A 22,223-nucleotide genomic window follows, 5' to 3' on the forward strand; every position below is an offset into this window, starting at 1 on the left:
TCGGTGGGCAGCAGAGAAAGAACATGAACTTGGGCCACATGACTTCAAGTCCATGCCCCAGGCTCTTAAGTGAGTATTCCAATTGTCATTCATCTATGAACACCTGTTTTGATTTCGCCTTTCAATGCTCTAGAAAATATTTCTTTTTAATAGTAACCTATAATGGAAAAGAATCTGAAAAAGTGAATCACTTGGCTATACATCAGAAACACTGTAAATCAACTATACTTCAATTAAAAAATAAAATTAAAAATAAATATGGCCATACAAAACCAAAAAATTCTAAGTAGTTCAAAATTTTTTAGTTAATCTTTTGTTAAATTTTAGTTTTATTGCTCTGTGTTCAGAAAATTTGACTGAACAGTTTCTACTTTAGGGAATTTATCATGGTTTACTTTAAAGGCCTAATATTTGGTCAACTTTTATATTTGTTCCATAGAAATTTGAATAATGTTGTCAAATATAAATGGTCTTAACACAAATTAAAAGGCGGATATTATCAGCCTAGATGAAAAGAAAGACTCAACTACATCTTGTCAACTACAAGCTGGTCACTTTCAATGTAAAGAAGCAGCAATGTTAAAAGTTAAAGAATGGAGTGGTGGTAAACATTTCTACAGGGCTTAATATTTGTCAAGAACATTCTAAGTACTTTACATGTATTAGCTCATTTATCCTCACAACCACCCTACGAGGGAGATACTAGTACTACTATCCCCATTTTACAGAGAAGACTGAGAAGACTGAGTCAGTTAACTTGTCCAAAGTCACACTTGTCCAAAGTCACAGGAAGTGTATTTGCCTGACATAGGGGAGGGAGTGAAGAGGGCAGTGCCCAGCCTTGCTGTTGCCCTATTGGATATTTGAAGCCTTTGGTGTTACAAATTCTACCCTTATAAGTCAGTTTACTTCAGTGCCCATTTATTGAAAGGTCTTCAAATTAGCTTCCTTCAATTAGGGTTTACTGAGCCCCTTCCCCAGTAAGGAGTTACTCTGGGGCGCCTCACTCAGGTGCCCCAGGCTATGTCTTTATGCAAGTGCTCTTCTCACACAGGAGTGGGTCTGGAAGTTGAAGGGACCTACATACGCTGAAGAACTTGAAAGGGGAAAAAAGATGGGCCAGCAGCCCAGGCTGCTGAGGGAACAGCCTGAGAAAGGCAAGGAGGTGGGGTATCTCAAAGCATGTTTGGGGAATATCAAAAAGTCTAGTTTGACTGGAGCATGGGATGAAATTAGGGAGTTGAGGAGACAGGTCTGGAGCCAGACTTAAGGAGTGGGGGATTTGGCTTGGAGTGACAGGGACAAGAGGACAGGTCAGAGCGGCTGGAAGGAGCCTCCTTGGAATGGCCACGCAGGAGGGTTAGGAAGTGCCCAATTCCAACCTGAGCTTGCCCCAGAGGGTGTGTGCTGGGGAGAGGATGGAAATGTCATTCGGAGCCCGATGTCACTAGGAAGGGGAAGGTGGCACACTCGGGGCTTTAGGTATTTGTGGGGGTCAAGCCGTGGCGGGGAGAGCATCGACTCCTAGCGACGCGGGTCCAAACCATCCCTCGCACCCCGACAGTAAGCCCCGCGGTCCCTGCAGCATCAGCCGCTGAGCATCTACCGGGAACCGGGTAGGAGGCGTGGGGTTCCCTCTACACCCCTATTCCGCGTCCTGAGGTGGGCAACCCGGGCCAGAGATCCGGGAGGCCCCGGGCTCCCTGTCTGCCCCTGGAGAGCCCTGAGCGGTCGTTGGGGTCCCCTTGCGGAGCAAGTTCTCCGGAGTCGGGCGGGAAGGCTCGCGGAGCGTGGGGCGTGTGGTTCCTCCTCCAGGCAGCCGGCGGGGTGGCCCTGGGCGCCTCCTCCTGCAGCTGCCGCTGCCTTATAAGGCGGGGGCCGGGCCGCGCCGGGGGAGGGGCTGCGGCCGCCCTGCCTCCTCGTCGGCTCTCGGAGAGGATCGGGGCCGGGAGTACAGCGCAGCGCAGCGCAGCAGGAGCCAAGCAGCGCGCGGAGCGGGCCATGGGCAAGTCAGGTGAGCCCTCCGGACCAGCAGGGCCGGGGTGCTGGGATGGCTCGGGAGTCCGGGGTTCCGGGACTCTGGCCGTCACCCTTCCTGCGGGGGGCTGGATCCCCGGGGAGCAGGTCGACCACCTCCTCGGTGGGTACATGGCGCTGCAGGACCACTAGTTGCGGGATGGAGGGGCGCACGGTGCAAAGCGCCAGGAGGCGCAGCGCGGGCAGTTTCCGGGGCAGCCAGGAAGCCGGGTGGCCGTCAGGCCACCGGGAGAGAGGGAGGGAAGACGAGACCGCGGGAGGGTCCTCCAGTCTGCGAGCCAGAGATTGCGTCAGGGAGGGCTTCCAGGCGCTGATGGGATTAGCGCTCAGCGTCCGGCCAAGGCGTGGCTTTTGCTTTGTTTCAGGACAGAGTTAGAGTTGGAAAAAGCCACCAAACTGTGACAGCATCTCTTGCTGTAAAGCAGCTTGCCCCGACCAACCCTCCTAAAGACAGTTCTGAGCATCCTTTTCTTCTGTCGTCGCTCCTCCTCCCGAGTGCCCACTCAGTGCCAGGCTCTCTGCCGGGGTACACACTCTGGCTTCCCCCTTTACTGACCTGTCGTGGCCCATCCTCACCCGAGTGACTATCCCGGTGAACTCTCTGAAATGCAGATCTCCTCCTGCATTCCCTAACACCTTCCATCCCATTGTCCGTAGGTGAAAGAGTACACACTCTTCAGCCCCACCGTGGGGCCCTCTGGGAGCTGATCTTCACCCCTTCCCTCCCCTTGCACTCAGCTCTCCCGAGGCTGGAACCCTGCGCCCTTCCCCTGGATTCCCTTCCCCAGCACTCACCACTTCCCCAGCACCCCACCCACTTCTCTGAAGTTGAAAATTCTCCCCATCCTTCTTGGCTGAACTCCTGGGCTGGGAGCCTGTCCCTGATTTCCCTACCTACTGTCTTCTTTGTTGCAGCCCTCCGAGCAGTCAGGTTGGGACTCTAGACCCGTGTCCCACAGACTCCTCACTTCTGGCAGCCAAGGGCCATGTCTATCTTAGCATAGTTCATGCCTCTCAGGAGGCTTTTAAAGAAGAGCTGTTGAACAGAGTTCAAAAGTCCTGCTTCATGGGAAGTTCAGGTTGTCAGCCTCAGATAGGTAAGGCTGGGTCCATTCTTGAATCTGTTCTCAAGAATTGGACTTATGAGTTCCCAGTGTTGAGAGTCAGTGGCTTTCCCTGGCATTGGTCCTAACCTGCCTTATCTACAATGACAAGCCTGGCTTTCTGCCATGGCTCTGCTAATCACTTGCTGTGTGATCTTGAGCAAAGCCCTTTCCTTCTCTGAACCTCAGTTTCCCCATCAGTACAACAAGGATGGTCCATTTCATCCCCAGGATCCTCCACAGTATGGAAAGGTGACGTAAGGAGTTGTCATGTAATTAAAGAATAGGATGATAAGTAGCATGACAGGTATGAGAGGGCATCTTGAGAGCTTTAATTGGGAAATTCCTTTCTCTATATATTAGGAGAAAATCCACAAATTGTCTAAAGTTACATTTTAAGCAATTGCTTCTGACTTCTTCCCTAAGAAGCAGCTTTCCAGAACTGCTGGCTGCCCATTCTTCTCTCTGTTCATTCATCCCTCTCTTCTTCCCTCTATTCCTCCCTCCACCCTTTCCTCCCTCCCTCTTGCCCTTTCATTCCACCATCTATCAGCTCTGTACCAAGCTGTGGACCCAGGGCTATGTAGGGGGTGGCCCCTGTCCTCAGGATTGTTCATTTGGATTTTGAAATGAATCATAAAGCTGATTGGGGGGATAGACAGGCACCACATGGGTCTAGCAAGGGGTGGAAAGTGACCCAAGCCAGGAAACAGGTGTAGATGAAGAACAGTGGGAGCTCAGGAGAGGGGAAATCTCTGCCCAAGGGGCCCACTGAAGGCTCCTGAAGGACATGGTCAGATCCCAGAGTGTTTTGGAAGTTTGAACTTTCTCTGAGACACCTAGGGTGTCATTGAAAGGCATCTGTCTACAAGATGCAGGGCCAGAGCTGTACCAGGGTGGAGGGCAGATCAGATGGGGAGAGGGTGGAGGTGGGGTCAAGGAGAGGCTGCTGGTTACTCAGGCGAGAGAGGACAGAGATATCTAAGGGACTGGGGACGAAGCGGGGATGAATTTTCAAGATGGTATCCTCAAGCAGACTTGGTGACTAACTTGTAATGAATAAGAAGGAAAGCTCAGCAGTGTGAATCTGGGGCAGGAAGGTGGTGACACCCTCTAGGACTGGAGATGCAGAGTCCAGCAGGATGGTGGTGGAAGGCAGGTTAGAGCTGGTTCAGGCAGTGGCTACCTCCACTCCTACCCAGGGACCTTCCAGGATGCTGGCCCACAGCCACATGCATTTTATTTGTCTCCCCCCAAGACTCTGAGCCTCCTGGATGGTTTCTGATTCCCCTAAGGATCTCCAAGAGAAAGTGACTTTTCTGGGCTACACAGGCCCAACCTTGACATTCCAGGCCACGAGCCTGAGGCTGTCTGTGGCCACAGGACAGGCAGGGGCTTTATGTGTTTCCCTAAAGGGGCTTTATGTGGTTCCCTAAAGACCTTCATAAGGAGCCCACCTCTTCTGGACCTGTTTCCTCATTGCTACAGAGGAGCCCATCTCTTTTTAATCTTTAACTTCAGATACACCCCAGAGCTGTTGGAGTAGTGGGCATTGCTAGGGAAGTGTCACATAACCAACACAGCTTAAATTCTAGAAGTCACTTGGCCCAGAGACTCCTAGGTCTTGCTCCTGGCCCTGGTCTTCCTGCTGGGCTTCAGTTTGCAGCTAAGCAGAGAAAGGCAGTGAATGGCCTGGAGCTCAGTGGCAGCCTCTAGTCCCTAGTAATAGTGATTACCAGTTATTCAGGTCCTACTGTGTGCCAGTCTTGGAGCTGATATTTCATATATGTTACCAACTTTTGTAACAGCCCTGCAAGGCACTTTTTATCAGTTTTATAGATTTACAGAGGCTGCATACCTTGGCCAAGCTTACACCTGATCAGTAAGTGGACGAACTGGGGTTTGCACCCAGCTCTCTGACTTCCCAGCTGTGCGCTGACCCCTCCACCACACCGACCCCTTGTCATCCTGCCTCTCTCAGACTGGACTCCAGCTGTACGGACATCTACATACCCTCTAATTATTTCTAAGAATCTTATTGTCCCTCGACCCACATCTCCCACCCCCAGAGATTATCAGAGCAGAAAGACCTGCGGGGAACAACTAATCCAGAAATTTTCTCCCTAGCAGGCCTCACACCTCTGCAGGGCCAAGTCAGTCCCAGCAGTTCTGTTTTCATCTGTTGATTCTAAAGAAAGTGTCAAAGAACGGGTTTCCCTGCGTTGAAGATGTTTGAAAACCACAAGTGTTACCCTTCCTTTTCACGTAGATGGGGAAGCAGGGCCCAGAGGGACAGGGACTTGCTCAGTGCTGGCGGGCGGGGCAGGCTGGAGGGGCCGGTGCTCTCCCTGCCCTGGCTCCTCAGCCCTTACTATTGTCCATCGCAAAGGGGCGGCCTGGGGTGAATACTCTGGGACAGCCTTGTCATTCTTGGCTTTGGGAGAGAAAGATGTTATGTAAGGTGGAAAGCATGTGAGATTTGGGGCAAGGGAGGGACATTCTTAGATCTGGCTCTAAGGTGGACTCACTGTGTGACCTCGGGCAATTCACATGTTCTCCCAAAGACCAAAGTTCCCTCTTCTGTAATGAGGAGAATCCCGTCCTCCCCAGTGCTGGTGCAAACATCTCATTCATTTGTTCCTGTACTCATTTACTCACTCAGTAAATATCTGCGCTCAGAGGTACTAAAAGAGGTCATCAGAGATCAAGTTAAATACCAGCAGCCCTGCTCCCATTAAAACCAGGGAGGGCATCGTTAGGGCAGTATTTCTGAGGCCAGAAGCTCTAAGGTTTCTGCCCAACAGTAATGTTAGTAATGTTAGTAAGTATAGTTGACACATAGTAACTGTTCACTTTGTTCCAGATCTGTTCTAAAGCATTTACATAGATTCATTCATTTAATTCTCACAACAACCCTGTGAGGTAGATACTGTTATCCCCATTTTGAACAGGGAGGAAATGAGGCACAGAGTGATTGAGCAACTTGTCCACAATCACACAGTTAGTAAAAGGCGGAGCTGGGATTTGCCTCTTGAATTTCCTGGAACCCAGGCTGAAAGAGTTACCCATCTGGAACTCATTTTTTTAAATCAACTTTTTATTCTTCCTTCCTGATAAACTAGCAAAACCAGATTTGCCCCAAAGGCTTTCTAGGCTCTTGCCAGGGGACAGAAGGGGCCTGTCCATAATTCCTGCTCTGGCTTCTGACGGCCCTGGGCCTCTTTGGTGGGGAGTCTGGAGAGGGCAGAGAAATGAGTCAGCTGGGCTCTGGGAGGCCTCCGAGGAGGTGGAGGAGAGGACAACTGATGCTGAGGGTGGAGCCTGTCCTGGCCAACAGCCTTGAGGGAGGAGGGGCACTGACCTCCTCAGAGTCTCTATCCAACAGTTAGAAGCTTGGGCCCTAAAGGACCTTCCAGAGCCCTCAGGTCAGCCCCACCCAAGATGCCTGCTCCCTCCCTTGGCCTGTTGGCTGCCCAGGCAGCCCCTTACACCTTTAGCAGCCCCAGATCTGCCTGGAACTTCTTCTTCAGCCCCTGATTTTCCTCTGCAGCCCCTCAGGCAGGTCTGATAAAAGCCTTGGCACAGAGGAGGCTCTTGAGAAATCTGTTCTTTTCTCCTCTTCCTTCCTCCTTTTCTCTCCCCTCAGAGATTTGAAGGCAGCTGCCAACCCCACTGGGCCTGATCCTCCTCCCAGGTCCCGTGGCCCCACTGTCTCTCCTTCCTGATTTCCTCTGTCTCATGACCCTCGTGGGGTGGGGTTAAGGGCAGAGTTACTCTCCTTGAGGACCTACCTACCCCTGGACCAGTTGTGGGAATGTGGGCAGGTTACATCCTTCTTGCGTCTGTTTCCTCATCCAAAAAATGGGTACAGTAGTGGAAGCTCCCACAAAGGTGGTGAGAAGTAAATGAGTTCACTCACAGGCCTGGCACCCAGAAATGGTTGGCCAGCAAGCACAAGAAAGGACCTCCCTCACTCCAGGCTGGCACACTGAGGCTGTGTGACCTCTCTGAGCCTCAGTCTCCCCCCTCTACAAAACAAGGGCATAATCCCTCCCTTCCCCCATCATGGGGTGGCTCTGAGGGCTCTCCCTGCATAATGCGGGGTTGGGTGGGTTTTCTTTGACTTTTTCTGTACGTTTATCTGTGTTCTTGGCTTTTTCTGCAAAAGGGGTGTGCCTCTTGCTGGGTGTGGTCACCAGTGTTATCTGGCCTCCCTGAGGCTGAGGCCCTGCTCGAGGAACCACCTGGGCTGGGACTGGCTGCTGTGGTGGGAGGGGACTCCTGGGCCAGCCAGAGGTGTGGTCGTGGAGCCCCCAGGCCTCTCAGCCAGGGCTGGGGAGAGAGGGCTCCCCTCCAGACCCCTGAACCTTGGCCCAGGGCACTGGCCCTGCTGGGGACAATGCCCAGCTTCAGCTTCTGGGCCCCGAGCTTAGGTTTGGTGCAGGAACTTTCACTTTTGTTTCTCTACTTGTGTAGTGACCTAGTTTTCAGCAGCCTTGTATGTCTCTGCCAAGGAGACAGCAGGGCCTGAGTACTCCGGGGTCCAGTGCATCCTAACCCCACACTCAGGGCTGCCTTTAAAGTAGCTTCACCATAGCAACTCACCATTCCCCTTATCTCCACCTCGTCCTCACAGCCCCAGGATACACCAGATCCCTTCCACCATGGCCCTTTCCTCACCTTTACCTCCTCATCACCTCCTCCAGGGAGCCTTCCCTGATACATCTGAGGTCACCAAAAGCCTGAAGACTTAAGGCAGTAGCTCCGCCTTCTGCCTTGGGCCCAGTTATCATCACCGTGGTTTCTTCCTCATGCCTTTGTTCACAGCATCTCCCTATCTGGTAACCTGTCAACCCAGACCTGCCACATCCTGAATTCAGCATCCCCCTCCTATCCCTGTCCCTGCCCCACTCCATGTTACTGTGACCGACCTCATTGGTTTGCCCCTCCAGGGCCCAGAGTGTTTTGAGTCCCGACCACTCCCTGTTCAATTTCTCCGAAACCCCTTGGAAAACTTGGCCACCACTGGCATGACCTGCAGTTCCCTTTCCTCTCCTGGGTCGGTGTCTAGCTCAGAGCTCCTGAGGGCAAGACCTGGGTCTTCTTCCCTCATGACCCTTGGTGGCCCACTGGGATTTGATTTGAAGGCCCAGGAGACATGGGGGATCTCGATGAGGGAGGAGGAGGTGCCGCCCTGCTGGGCCATCTCCTTGGCCTCTGGGGGAAAAGACAACAGAGGAGAGCGTCAGCTGGGGGAGGTGAGCTGGGGCAGTGGAAGGAGGGGTGCTTCTTTCATCATCTGGTTTATACTCTCCTGCCCAGGCCAGTCCTCAGGGACAGGCTCCTGCCAGAGGAGACTAGCTAGGGTGAAGGACCCTCTGTGGCCCTCTCTCAAAACTTACCCAGCTCACCTTCGTTTCCATGGGAGGAACTCCAGGTTCCTGAGGCTGGCGCTCAGTGCCTTCACCATCTTAGCCTGGCCAGCTCCTGTCCAGACATCTGTGGGTCCTCAAATCAGGGGTCACCTTCCTGATCTCCCAGACCATGTTAGGCTACTTTTCTCCAAGTTCCTCTTGACCTGTGCTCACCTGCACCTTGGCCCTGTCACACTGTTGGCTAATGTCTGTTTACAAGGCTGTCTCCCTTCTGTGTGTGAGCTTTGAGGGCAGGGCATGGCTGATTTGTCTCTGGACCCCCAGCCTACAATATGGGAGCTGGCCCAGAGGAGGCAGACACAGAGCAGATGAACAGATGGATGGATTGCGATTGGATGGATGATAGATGGCTGGTTGGATGCTGCTGCTTAGATGATGAATCAATAGATGGATAGATGAGTGATGGAGGATGTGGGAAGGAGGGGAGGTTCCATTTTGGAATTGATATGACTTCTGTCCACCACTGACCTGGCCTCCCCTTGTGTTGAGCTGCACCCCCCACAGGCCTACAAGGCCTGTACTTGCCCAGCTTTAAGACCAAAGAAAGAACCTGGAATCAGTGACAGGGACATCAGTGGTTTAATGGACAGGGGGAGCTTACTTGTCTGAAGCAAGGTCCTAGAGCAACACCCCACCATGTGCAGTGGACAGTGGGCAGTCTTCCCTCCCAGAAACTGGGGGAGATTACCAGTTATAGTGGGATTTGACGTCAGGTTAGCTCATTGGTTACCAGGGAAATCAGCAGAGGGGCACACCCCTCACTACCTCTTCAATAAGAAAAATCACTAGCTTGGGCCTGGGGCAAGTATGTAGGAAGGGCAGTCATGTGAGTAGGTATAGGTGAAGCAGGCGCCGGGTGAGCAGGGGATGTACAGAGAGCAAGAGAACAGCCATCTTGAGTGGCCTGACCATACATTCACTTGGCTTCACCACTTCTTCTCTCCCTACTCCAGCCCCCTTGGCCTTGCCCTTTCTGGGGTTGTAACCCAGTTGGATACAGCCTCCACCTCTCCCTTCACTGCCCTCCTGAGCCTAGCTAATCACAGCACCGCCCCCCCCAACCCCGGTTCTTTTCCCACCCTCCTCTTCACTCCACATCCCGATGCTGTCTTCCCCTAGTCTTCTTCTCTTCATCTGTCCTTCTGTCTTCCTGTTTCACCAGCCCAGTGCAGGCACCCCTCCACCCCAGCCAGGCCTGCTCTCTCTGGGCTCCCACCTCCAGCCCTTCCCAGTCCCCACCACCATTCACCATAGATCTGGTCTGAGAGACCCAGTGTCCTTCAAACATTTTCCTTCAGAAGTCCTGCTACTCCTTGGCCAGCCCCCAACATCTGCTCTAACCCCTAGCCCATCCCCCATGCAGCAGTCAGCAGGCTCCTTCAGAAACAGATCTCCTCAGCTCACTCCCCTGCTCCCATTCAGTCGCTTCCCAATGTCTTGGATAAAGACCCAAATCCCTGACACGCCCCATCGGGCCCTCATAATCCAGAGGGGATGGATGTGCAGAGATGTGTGGCCTGAGGTATGAGCTGGGCTTTGCTCTGAAGCCTGCTGGCCAACTTTCAATGGATTTTTTCTGGGCACTGAGATGTTCATTTTGAAACCACTGCAGCTTCCAAGCAGTTTAATAACGAGGTCCTGAAGGCCCACAACGAGTACCGGCAGCAGCATGGGGTCCCCCCGCTGAAGCTCTGCAAGAAGCTCAACCAGGAAGCTCAGCAGTGAGTCCCCCCGGCACCCCGTGCTGCTGCAGCTGCTGCAGCCACGAATGGGCTCTGGGTGGTTGGAAGGACCTGGGTTGTGGGGGTGGATACAGCCAGGCTTGAATAACCCCTCTGCCACTTACTTACCTAGGCAGGTCCCTTTGTTCCTCTGAGCCTCGGTTTGCTCATCTGTAAAATGGGGATTCAGGGTGCTCAGAAGAGATGCAGGTGTGATACTCCCGATTGCCTCAGCAAGCCCAGGGTGGGGAAGCAAGCTGGGCCCCACTAGTTTAGGGCTCCTACTTGGGGGGCTTCCGTGGGCTGTACTCTAAGGAAATACCACGGATTCTGGCAGGTATTCAGAGGCCCTGGCCAGCACAAGGATCCTTAAGCACAGCCCGGAGTCCAGTCGTGGCCAGTGCGGGGAGAACCTGGCGTGGGCATCCTACGATCAGACAGGTGCGTCATTTCTCAGCTCTCCTCCCCACTGCCTGGCCCCAGCCTAGGATATCCTCCATTCACCTCCTTCTGGCCCCAGAGCCCTGCCTTCCATGTTGTAGCTGGGATGCAGCCACAGGCCCAGAAAGGGAAAAGAACCCCAGAGCTTTCCTCTGTCTGCTCCCAGGGGCTGACTGCAGTTCACCACAAGGCCTCTGATGGCCGGCTCAGGGCCAGGCCTGTGCTGGGTGCCAGGGACTCAGAGATGAGTCAGACTGCCTGCAGCACCACCCCCCCCAACTCCACTTTCAGAAGAGCTCCCAGCTGAGGAGTGGGGGTGGGGGTGACAGTTTCTGTGCAGTCTCAGAATGACCCTGGCGGCACCAAAGCATCTCCAGCTACAGAAGAATTTTACTTTCATCATGTTTTTCTAAAAATTTTTACAGTGCTGGTGGATTAACATTTTTCATGAGAAAAAAGTCCATAGAGCTTTTTCCATGTTGGAAAAAAAAAAGTAATAATGGGAAAGACAATTCCTCATCCAAGGTCGCAGCCTGGAATGGTGATCCCACACTGACCAAACATTCTTGAACTTCCTGGCTCTGATAGAGCTGTCGTGGCTTTTTAGGAAAAATGCTGGAGAGAGCTACCTCACACTCTGAAGCTTTCTCCAAACCCCTGCGGGAGAAAGGCTGCTCCCTCCCTGGCTTCACATTCCTGGGAGTTCCCTGGGGAGGCCCTGGGAGTCCTCTTGGTTTCCCCAGCAGTGTCCCTCCAGGAGTGGTGTGCGCATGCTCCTGGAGAAGGCAGGAGTCCGGGGCCTGCAACTCCTCCCCAGGCTCAGACTGTGGGCCTCGGTGGGCCCAGGGAGAAGGGAGAGGGGCCGGAAAGAGCCAGCAGGAGATGTGGTTTCATCCCAGTCTTGCGCTGGCTCCCTGCGGTGCCTTGAGCAAATCTGCTACCCTTGTGGCCCCAGTTTCCCCATCTCTACAGAGAGGGGCTTGGGTAGACGGCCTCTAAGGCAGTGGTTCCCCACCCTGGCTCCACCCTGGGATCATCTGTGGATTAAAAAATACTAATGCCTAGATCTCTCCTCCAGAGACAGCGATAGTCTGTGGCAGGCCCCAGGCATCAGTCATTTTGAAAAGCTCCCCAGGTGGGGCCAATGTGTAGCCACTGTTCTCGAAGGCCCTGATACTCAAAGTGTGGTCCATGGACCAACAGCAGCAGCAGCAGCAGCAGCAGCACCTGAGAACTTGTTAGAAACACAGAGTCATATGTTCCACCCTAGATCTACTGCAGTCAGAATCTGCATTTTAACAAGAGCCCCAGGTGATATTGTGCACTCATTGAAGTTCGAAACTTACTATTCTGAGGTGCGAGGCTCTTAGTTCTGCCCGAGATCAGCAGTTCTCAGGGAAATGCTGCGGGTTTTCTCCTTTTAACACCTGCTGGCCCAGTGGATGCTCCAGGTGAGGACCCTTCTGCCTGCAGTGGAGACCCTGACCCACCAGCCCAATCACCTTTCCCCCTGTGGATTTTTCCAGAGCCCGACTTGGGATGAGATAAGGGCAGATTCTCCCAGAAACTCAGAACATCATTAGAAGCCATTGGAGTATGTTGCATTCAACCCTCTTGTACAGAGGCCCAGAGGGGGGAAGGCCTTGCCCAGGATTACACAGCAAATTACTGGCAGGGTGGGGACACACATGCAGGTTCCCTGACCCCAGACCTGGGCTCTTCCCAACCCCTCAAAAAGCCTTCTATTCAGCCTAGATTTGCTCACAGGCAGGAGTCCCCATTTCAGCTCGTAGGTGTTTTATCAGACATCTAACTGGATGGGTGGTTTGGGGTTGATGGGAGAAGATGGAAGGAAGAAGGAGTTGGTTGATTTTGCTGCTGAGTTTTAAACAGTGTCTTTTCCATACAGGAAAGGAAGTGGCTGATAGATGGTACAGTGAAATCAAGAACTACAACTTCCAGCAGCCTGGTTTCACCTCCGGGACAGGTGAGAGACGTGGTCACATCAGTGACCTGGCCCTGGGCTGGGTTGCTGTTTGGGTCTGGCTTCAGAGAGAAACTAACCCTCTGAAAATCAATCATTTCCCTTCTGTCTTGTCTCTTTGATATTTCCCCAAAGGGCAAAACTCTCTTCCCCTACCCCATCTCCCAACACACCCACACCCCTCTTCATCCAAAAGCACCCGAGCCACTGACTCCTGCCCCACCACTCAAAGCTCTTCAGGTGACTGGAATGTGTCATGAGGAGGCTGTGAATTTTAAAAGCCTTCTTCTCTGAGGAGTTGCCTCAGCACTTTTAACCGATCATCTTGCTTCTGGTCTTGCTCCCCTCTAATCCAGCCTGCTCCCCAGCAGCCAGAACATTCTAAGACCCTCTCTGCCCAGGCTGCTCTCCTGATTCAACTGCCAGTGACTTCCTGGGGCCACCGAGAAAAGGGCCAAGCTGTTTGCTCTACTCCTGATCTTAACTCCCACCTCCCTCCACACCCCCGCATCTTTCCTCCCTGCGCCCTACTCCTTATGGCCTCCCAGGCTGCTCCTTTCACCTTATGCCCTAGCTTGCAGTTCAGGTGAGCTTGGAGGGCAGAAAGCCAGGATCTGGTCTCAGCTCTGGACTATCAGTTGTATGAACTTGGATCAACTCCCTGTCCTTCCCTGTCCCCGAGGGAGAGGGACAAAGTGGTGGTTTCTCCAGGACATTCTGAGAGCTGATACTTAGATGCAGGGAGGAGCCAGCTGTGGGACCAACCAGCCTTTCCCTTAGGCCTCCACGGTGAGCAGTAAACATTTGGCTTACTAAAGCCCCGGGCAGCGGCTCCGAGCTCTGGGATCCCTCTTGCCCCTTGCCAGGCCTCACCTGGCTCCTGTCTTTCCTCAGAATCGACTCAGACTCACCCAGGGCCCAGGGTTGGAAAGGGCTGTGAGTTTCTCTGACCAGAAGGTGCCAGGGAAACTGAAAAGGGGATTGTCTGCCCACCCCCATTCCTCTACCCAACCCATCCCACCCATGGGTGGAGCACCTATGTCCTCCCACCCTCTGGAGGATTCTTCAGAAGCAGGAAGTGACTGCTCTCAGAGCCAGTCACCGTTTCCTGTGGTTTGTGCTCATCCTTTTGGGCAGGGGTTCTTGCAACTGTGTGGGCAGGACTATGGGGCAGAGGTGGAAGCATCTGCCCGGGCGTCTCTCCTCTCAGCCCTGCGGGGCAGGACGAGAAGGCTGCCATCAGGCCCTGAGTGAGAACTACTGCTTCTGTGGCAGTTAGATCTGAGAGGTGAGGGAGGGAACAGTGTCAGCCTCCTACCGGTGATTAAGGATGTGTAGGCAGAACCTGATCTTTTCATAAAGACCACTGACCAGAAGATGCTTTATTTCATAGCATCAGGATCTGCTTTCTCATGAGTAAGATTCTCGGGCAATTGGACATGGGTCAGAGCAAGTAATTAGCATTGTTTGTGTGTGTGCGATACTTGACAGTCAAAAGCATCTCCACAGAAACAGCCACGTAACCCTGCAACACCATTTGAAGGTGGGGCTTTATTTCACCCTTTTTGCAGAGGAGGAAACTGAGGCCCAGAAAGGGGAAGAGACTTCTTTTTACCTCCTACTCTCAATCCAGCTCCAAGGTGGGACTCTCTCAAGTATCATAGCTGGGAACGGGACTCAACTTTCCATGATCGCTGACCACCTGTCCCACTTATTGCCCCACATCTCCCACCCCTAAAGAGGAAACCCCTAGAACAGCCAGCCCCTATGCCATCCCAGGTGCCAATGGGCAATGCCTGGGGTCACACAGAGCCTGGTCCTCAGACAGGAGCACAGCTTTGAGTGGTGGTATAAGAGGGGCTTTCACGACCCTTAAAGATGCTCAGGTGCATCCCCCAGGCATCAGCTTATCCCAGAGCTGCTGCCTGCTGCACCAGGGTTCTGGGATTCCCTGACCTGAGTCCTTGTTGTAGGTGAAAAGGTCTTTGAAACATCCTATAATCCATCTCCACCCCCACCCTCACCCAGGGCGACGTCTTGTGATGAAGGACACAGTTCCATGCTATGTGCTGAGTACAGGGAAGCAACTTCTTGCAGTTCCTTTGATATGGTCTCTTTTAATGAGTAGGTTTGTTTGTTTATTCTGAATAAGTAATACTTTTATGTGACATGAAATTTGCAAGCTGTATAAGGTGAAAAATCTTCCTTCCATCCCTGGCCTCCAGCACTTTCCCTCCCAACCAGTAAGACAAGTTTCTTGTGGTTCATTCTGGAGTTGTTCTGAACCAGCATTTGTGTAAATATCCTCTTTCTCCCTTTTTTATACCCTGGTGTCAGATGATCTGATTCACACTTGCTTTATTCACCCAGCAGATTGGCAGAGATTGTTCCACATCAATACAGAAAGAGATTTCTCTTTCTTACCTATTATCCTCTTGCAAGGACTTAGTGTATTTTTCAAATGTATATTCTAGGAAGTGTGGGTCCACAGCAGGAAAAAGGATGTGAAACCTTTAGGAAAAAAAGAAAAAGAAGGAAGCTGTTAGTCATTTAGAATTGGAAACCAGTGTGTCTGATGGTTGCTAAGGAAGTTGTGTCCTTTAATTCATCTCTAAATACCCAGGCTTAATTAGCTCTGTGCAAACAGAAACCTCCCCAGTCAGAAGAAAGATTACTTGGTCGCATCTGTTTGGAAAAGGCTTCCCCAGGCACTTGGGCTGCTGGTGCACACGTGCTGTTTGTAATCATTTTCTTAGCAACCAAGGAATAAATGGCAGCTCTTCCTTGTCTGGTGACAGAGTGGGTGGGTCAATGGCCAAAGCATGTGGTCCCTTGGAGAAAAGGCTTGAGCCTTAATGAAAAGACAGTCTGTAGAAACAGTGACACCTGACAAAGCTGCTGAAAGCCTGGAGATGTGAGAGATGTAACTCAACAGAGTCAGGACCAAGGGTGAATTGGAAAGTAGTGTTTCTTCTGTTCTGAGGTGGAAATTAGAGCTTATTGCACAACAGTTAACATGAGTTTAAGGATAAGTGGTGAGGATGCATAAAGTAGTGTTTGCTTTCTTTTAATTTTTGCTTTGATTGTATCACACCAATCCTACTGATTAGTGTTTCTGTTTGGTTATTTTCATAAAGAATCTAGTAACCTCAAACCTTTTACAGATGTAGACAAAGAAACTATATGTAAATTTCATAATTATAAAATGGAGTTCATCTATAGGGGAAAAACACAATTTACATCTATGTGTCTTAAGCAGTAAAGGTGGGGAGGACAAACTCCCGCTCTCTACTCCCAGGAGATGAGAATTTATGGTCATTGAGCAAAGAGTACATTACAGCATCAACTCTTTGACCCCAAAGCAGGAGGGAAGTCAGAAGCTAAGCTATGTTAGCAGCTTGAAAAGTCCAGGGAGTGAGGGGCAGGCAGGCTGAACAGGAGGAGAATGATGCCAGAGAGCTTCGGCAAGCCACAGAAGTGTCTGGAGGGTCAGCTTGAAAAGGAGCTGGGCTGTTTTGCTCAGAGCAGAGGAAATTGAAGGAGGCTGTAACTTATCAAGGTCTCAAAGAGCACAAAATATGGAAGGCCTGCACTTCCAATGACAGCAGAGCCCCATCCAAGATGGTTCTTCCATGTGCCTTTCATCCATTCCATTCATTCCTTCAACAAATTTTTACTTTACACTTTCCATGTGTCAGGTTTTGCCAAGGTTCTGAGTATACTTTGGTGAGTGAATCAGTTTGGTTCCCACCCACATGGGGCTCATAGCCTAGCGAAGGAGCCAAGCAATTAGAAGTAATCAAACAAATATATCATTGCAAACAGTAAGAATGCTATGAGGGGAAAAACAGGGAGCAATAAGACTGTCTTGGGAGGGAGGTGTTCAGGAAATAAAAGTGATTATGAAAATGTTACTCTCTGAACAAGTGATATTTGGGCTGAGACCTAAGGGATGAGAAAACATTGGTCATCAGAAGAGTGTTGCACCCAGTGACCAGTGTGTGCAAGGGCTTCATAGTGGGAAGTAACTGGATATGTTCAAGGAATGGAAAGGAGGCCATTGGGCCAAAGCATTCACTTTCATTTTAGGTGCTACTGGAAGCAATGCAAGGATTTTTAAGCAGAAAAGTAAACAGATATGATTTATGTCTCAAAATGATCACTCTGGCTATGTCAGTGGAAAGTGAATTGAGGAGGCAAGGGTGGATGCTGGAGAACTAGTCAGAGGCTATTGCAATGGTCCAAATGAGAAAAGTTTGTGGTTGGGACCAAGGTTTTGAGAGTGGATGGACTTGAGCTGTATTTTGGAGTTAGATTCTTCAGGATTGAATGATGGGTTGTGGTGGGGGAAATGCGGGGGAGGGAGGAGCGCAGAGTGACCCCAAGGATTGTGTGCATAGAGGTACCGTTCATGGAAATGGGAGGGACCAAAATCAAGAGTGAGGTTAAATTTGAGATGCCCATGACTCATCCAAGTGGAAATGTCAAGTAAGTAGTCGTGTTTGGAACACAGGAGAAATTTGGGCTGGGGAAAGACATTTGAGAGCCAGGGAAAGATGAAATTGCCTGAAGAGTACAAGAAAAGAAGAGAGAGCCAAGGATTGAGCCTTGAGAAATGCAGGTCTTCCAGCCTTCACAAGTGAGATGGAAGAGGAGGAGGAAAAGGCAGTGACATGGGAGGAAAGCTAAGACAGGGTGGCATCACGGAAACGAAAAGGAGAGAGTGCTTTGAAAAGGGGAGGCGTCGACTCCATTCATGTTCCTGAGATGTCAAGTAAGATGAAGACAAAAAGCAACCATTGTTGAGGAACATGGAGACCGTTGGTGACCTTGAAGAGTGCAGTTTGGCGGAGGGAGAGGCAGGTGCCAGGTAAGGTGACATCCTAATTGTTAGGGTCACTGGGTTTTGCCATGACCTCTGGGAAACTGTGAACCCTTGGGGCATCAGAAAGTGGTAAGGTGAGTAGAGGCTGTATGGCTGATCGAAAGGATCTGATGCTTCAGAAAATCAGGCAGCCAATATGTTTTGGGTCTCCTTCCTCTGCTTGGTGGTTTAAGACCAGGCTTCCCTCAGCCTGGCAAGATGGTGCAGGGATTCAAGAGTCCCTTGAAACATCCTTCTCCAGACTCTGCTAACCAACCTATTTCTCTCTCCCCCTGCCTGTTCCCCTACAGGACACTTCACAGCCATGGTGTGGAAGAATACAAAGAAGATGGGAGTGGGGAAGGCATCTGCAAGTGACGGGTCCTCCTTCGTGGTGGCCAGATACTTCCCAGCGGGGAATGTTGTCAACCAGGGCTTCTTTGAAGAAAATGTCCTGCCTCCGAAAAAGTAATTTGTCCAATGTAATGGGAAGGTGGCAGACTTAAGAACGTGGCTATGAAGTGCCTAGAACAACAAAAACTCAGCCGTGTGTCTGTCCCTGTGGGTGTATGTGCTTGCGTGTGTGATGCTGTGAGAGTCTCTTGCTCACACACTCAGACCGTTCTGCATGAGTTCATGGTTATCAAAGAAGTGAGCATATGAAGCCTTTACCCTGAGGGTTCCCTAGACCACAATTATTTGGACATTGGGGGAAAAAAATCAATTTTTAAACTTTATTTTTTAAGCAAACTTCTTTTGTACCTTTCTTACAATATCCATCCCTGGCCTTTCTGTATTCCAAATGTTTGTGATGCTGAGAAAGTGAAGTTCATTTTATGTGACCTTCATGCATTGTAATCTACTTTTGGTAGATATTTAAGAATATTAAACCATCATTTAAATGTGACACAAAATACAGTTTTAAACACATAAACATAACACATAAAAATAAAGCAGCTTCCATTAGAAACACGAGGTAGGCAGGGGCTCTATTTCACAGATTTGTTGCAATTTCTCAGTTATAAGACATGATGTCATCTGCATGCCTCCTGGAATTCTCTAATGGGATTGCCAAAGAACAAATGGAGAAAAAAGCTTTACTTCCTTGCATTTTTCTACCTTCTACTACCCCTTGTCCACCACCTGCCTTTTTCCTTAAAACCCTCTGGCATTTCAGAGTTCAATCAATATGCACCCCTTGGTTTCTAGGGAGCTGGGCTTGGCGTGAAAGTCACCCATCCCCCACGGGTGGCCCAGGGCCTGTTCTGGGAGAAAGCCCCTCACACTGCCTGGGCTCTTGGCCAAGCAGCCTTGGACGATGAAGTCAGTGAGTGTGGGGATAAGGGTGAGCTCACTCAGGGCCCCCAGAGGAAGCCCTCCAGCCTCTGCCCTCCCCCACCCTTCTGCACAGGGTGGGAGCCCAGGCCTGGCAGCTGTGGCTGCAGCTGTGCTGTTGCTCCCTCCAGGAATGTGTGACAGGCCCAAATGTTCCAGGGAGATAGCCCAGGCGGGCTTAGAGTTGCTAATTTACTTCTGTGTTTTGCCTCAATCTATGCAGTCCCCTTGAATAACAGTTTCACATGGGCCATGTGGGAGGGACCCACCCAGGTCCCAAGCTGGGTGTCCCTGCAGGTGGTGAGAGCAGGGGCCCAGCAGGCCAGTCTGTGAAATATGCTTCCTGAAGGTCTGTTTCACTGTGAACACAGTCTCATGCTGTGCCCTTCATTTCATCCAGAGATATTAACAAAGATGACAATAAAATCTTTTTCCTTTGTGTAATATCTTACTCCCATGTGATTCATGCCCATTCTTAGTGAGTAAGGTAATTCACAACTCTGAGTTCCCATCTTAGGTAACTCAAGATTCTGAATACCTCCAGTCTCTCCCCTGTAGACTGTGTTCCTTAGGTGGCATGTTTTGTTTCATTTTTTAGTTTGTATGTGTGTGTGTGTATATATATGTATTATATATATATATTAGGCGGTCATGTTTCGAACCATGTGACCCACTATCACACAGCTGACTGGACTAGAGTGGACACGTGACCCCAGGACAGCCAATCCCTGGGCTGGCCATGGACCAGGACTTTGAGCCAAGAAATAGGGAGAGAATTTACCAGTGGAACTGAAAAAATTAAGGATGCCATGAGTTTGAATTAAAGCCATGGCAAGCCAAAGCTATAACATGGCAAGCCCGGTTATGAGTTGGAAATACATAGGCATGAGAAAGCCAGTTGTTAGAGACATAAAACAGGTGGAAATACTGAAAGACCGTTCCTGACCTTTCTAGTTCCAGGCCAAATGTGTATCTTTAAAACATGACCTGCATTTTCTTCAGAGCTTCCCAACAAATTGCTGTATCAAGTTATGGCCCCCAGAAGGTTAGAATATTAGAGTCGCCTCCTCTAGGGCGTCTTCATGAGTAGAAAAAAAACGGGGACCTAGGCAGGAAGCTGAGGATGGGTGGAGCAGAACCCGGCTGAGGGCCTTGGGCTGAGGCACTATTCTGGCCACACCTGGGCAGCTACCACGAACAACACAAACTTAATGACCAGTCATTGAACTTCCTGGTGGTTCCCAGAGACACCCTCTACTCAATACCCACACATACATAACCAGGTGGTGGATGCTGGCAGGCAGCCAGACTCTTTAGGCTAGAGTCTGTTTCCTGAGTTGGCCAGGGTAAGGAAAAAGCTGACCAGAGGAGCTTTCCAGGCTGAAGACAAGCCAGACAACAAAGCTGGCTGAGTGGGTGGGCACAAATTAACTTCTTTAATGGGTTTCCCACAAGTTCAACAAGAGCTGGAGACAAACCAGACTGCCAGCTCTCCCTTGCAGCCAGAGGGCAGAGGAAGGAGTCAGGAACCCTGGCTCCCATCCCTTGCTCTGTGCACTCAGAGTTGAACAAGCCCCTTCCCCTCTCTGGGCCCCAGTCTGTCCAGCTGTACAGGATCTGGCACATGGTGTTACGTCTACTGGATCCTCTCAGGTCTCCATGACACCCCCTAGGCCCAACTTTTTTACTGGAAGGAAGCATCTGATGAGAGACCTTCCCACCCTGGTGTTCTGGGGCTTGAAAAAAAACAAAGGGGCATGGCCACCACCTCTACCAAAGTGGGTGTAGGGGCCAAGGACTGTTGTGAAGCACCAGGACCTGACCCACCCATCCCCTACTCTGGGTGGGCAGGCCTGGAGGCCAATGGGGAGTGACAAGTGTCTGGCATCACCCTGGGGAGACCTCATCCTCCTCTGCCAGAGTCACTGCTGCCTCTTGCCTTGCCCCTCCTCTCCAGCGATCAGGGCTGGAGAAGCAATTAAAGCTCAATTATCTTCACAGGGAGAGACTGGACCAGGTGGAACTCACCTAAGCCACACAGTCCGCCGAGGGGCTGAAATCCAAGCCTCCTTCCCAAGGGGAAAACAGAAGGTCTTAGCCTTGTGCAGACAAGTACCTCAAGAGACTGAGTGCCTTATCCCATTCCAGCATCAAGGTGAACAAACTCATCATTAAAAAGGTAGGAACTCATAAATTTCAAATGACCAAATCCCCAAGTAAAGAAGCTAGGTCTGGAAGGAAAGGGTGAGGGGGACAGACAGTGAATAATAGAACTTGACTACACCAGGGAGGGTAAGAGCTGGCAAGCTCACATTCCCGAGGCTCCAGCGACACTGAGTTTTCCTCGTAGGGGCGCCAAGGACGGCCTGAGGGTCAGGAGTGGGGCTCAGGACCCAGGTTGGAGGGGATCAGGGGCTCGGCCCGAGCCCAGGTGCTCTCTGCGTGCCCTCGCCAATGCCTCCAGGATCTGTGTTTCCCCCCCTCCTGGGAGCCCGCCGAAGGCTGGTCCAGGTGGGGCCCGCAGGAGCCGGCCCTCCTCCGTGGGAGGCTCTGGCTGGTCCTCATCCCCTCCCGGGCACAGACGCGCCACGGGAACTCGGGGAGCCCTATGCCCGCTGGGAGGAGGGGAGTGCGGCGGACGTCCGAGCCGTGCCCACGAGCACCCCACCTGGCGGGGCACCGAGGGGGACGCCCCGAGTCTGGATGGCTTCTCTCTGGCTGCCTGGCCGTGCGCCTGCCGTCTGGGGCTCAGTACCCCCGTCTGTAAAATGGGCACAGGTGTGTTTGTGGCTCTCGTCTGAGGCCCAGCCACGGGAATCCCCGGGTCTGCGGACGATCTATGCCCCGTGGCGGCCGCGCGGCTCTCCTCCTCAGGGCCCGGGCGGGGCGGGGCGGGGCCGAGGGTGGGGGCGGGGCGCCGGCTCGCAGGCCGGAGATGACCCTTCAGCCCCACCGCGTGGCCGCGAGAAGCGCAGGGAGCCAGCCCAGAGGGGATGCGGGATCCCAAAGTTCCCAAAGACCACGAAGGTGGAAGGGAGCAACCAGGAACGCCAGCGCTTGGAGAACTCATGTAATACGAAATTAACGGCAGTTCGCATTTATTGGACGTGTGTTACGAGCCCCACGGTGCTTAACACTCTCTAGTCGTTTTCTCTTGTAAACTCTTAATAATCTTTGAAGCAGGCACTATTATCATTCCCATCTCACAGAGGAGGAAACAGGTTTAGAGAGAATGAGCCACTTTTCCGAGTCCATATTTGATAGAGAGCACTGACCCATCACAGATCCCAACATCTTACAATC

The 22,223-nt window shown here is 51.6% G+C and overlaps 1 protein-coding gene across 2 annotated transcripts; it reads left to right on the plus strand.

Moving 5' to 3' along the window:
* Positions 1-1,863: 1,863 nt before the first annotated feature.
* GLIPR2 (GLI pathogenesis related 2) lies at positions 1,864-19,364 on the plus strand. Of its 2 annotated transcripts, XM_006187822.3 has the most exons (5): positions 1,865-2,014; positions 10,188-10,296; positions 10,634-10,737; positions 12,647-12,724; positions 17,897-18,492. In XM_006187822.3, exons 1-5 carry the CDS (start codon positions 2,002-2,004, stop codon positions 18,055-18,057), a joined length of 465 nt encoding a protein of 154 aa, XP_006187884.1. In that variant the 5' UTR covers positions 1,865-2,001; the 3' UTR covers positions 18,058-18,492. The 2 variants fall into 2 exon arrangements, with proteins under 2 accessions (XP_032333877.1, XP_006187884.1); XM_032477986.1 differs by lacking the exons at positions 10,634-10,737; positions 12,647-12,724 and having other exon boundaries at positions 1,864-2,014; positions 17,897-19,364.
* The last annotated feature ends 2,859 nt before the right edge of the window (positions 19,365-22,223 follow it).

This window comes from Camelus ferus, chromosome 4, assembly GCF_009834535.1.
Source record: "Camelus ferus isolate YT-003-E chromosome 4, BCGSAC_Cfer_1.0, whole genome shotgun sequence".
Taxonomy (NCBI): Eukaryota; Metazoa; Chordata; class Mammalia; order Artiodactyla; family Camelidae; genus Camelus; species Camelus ferus.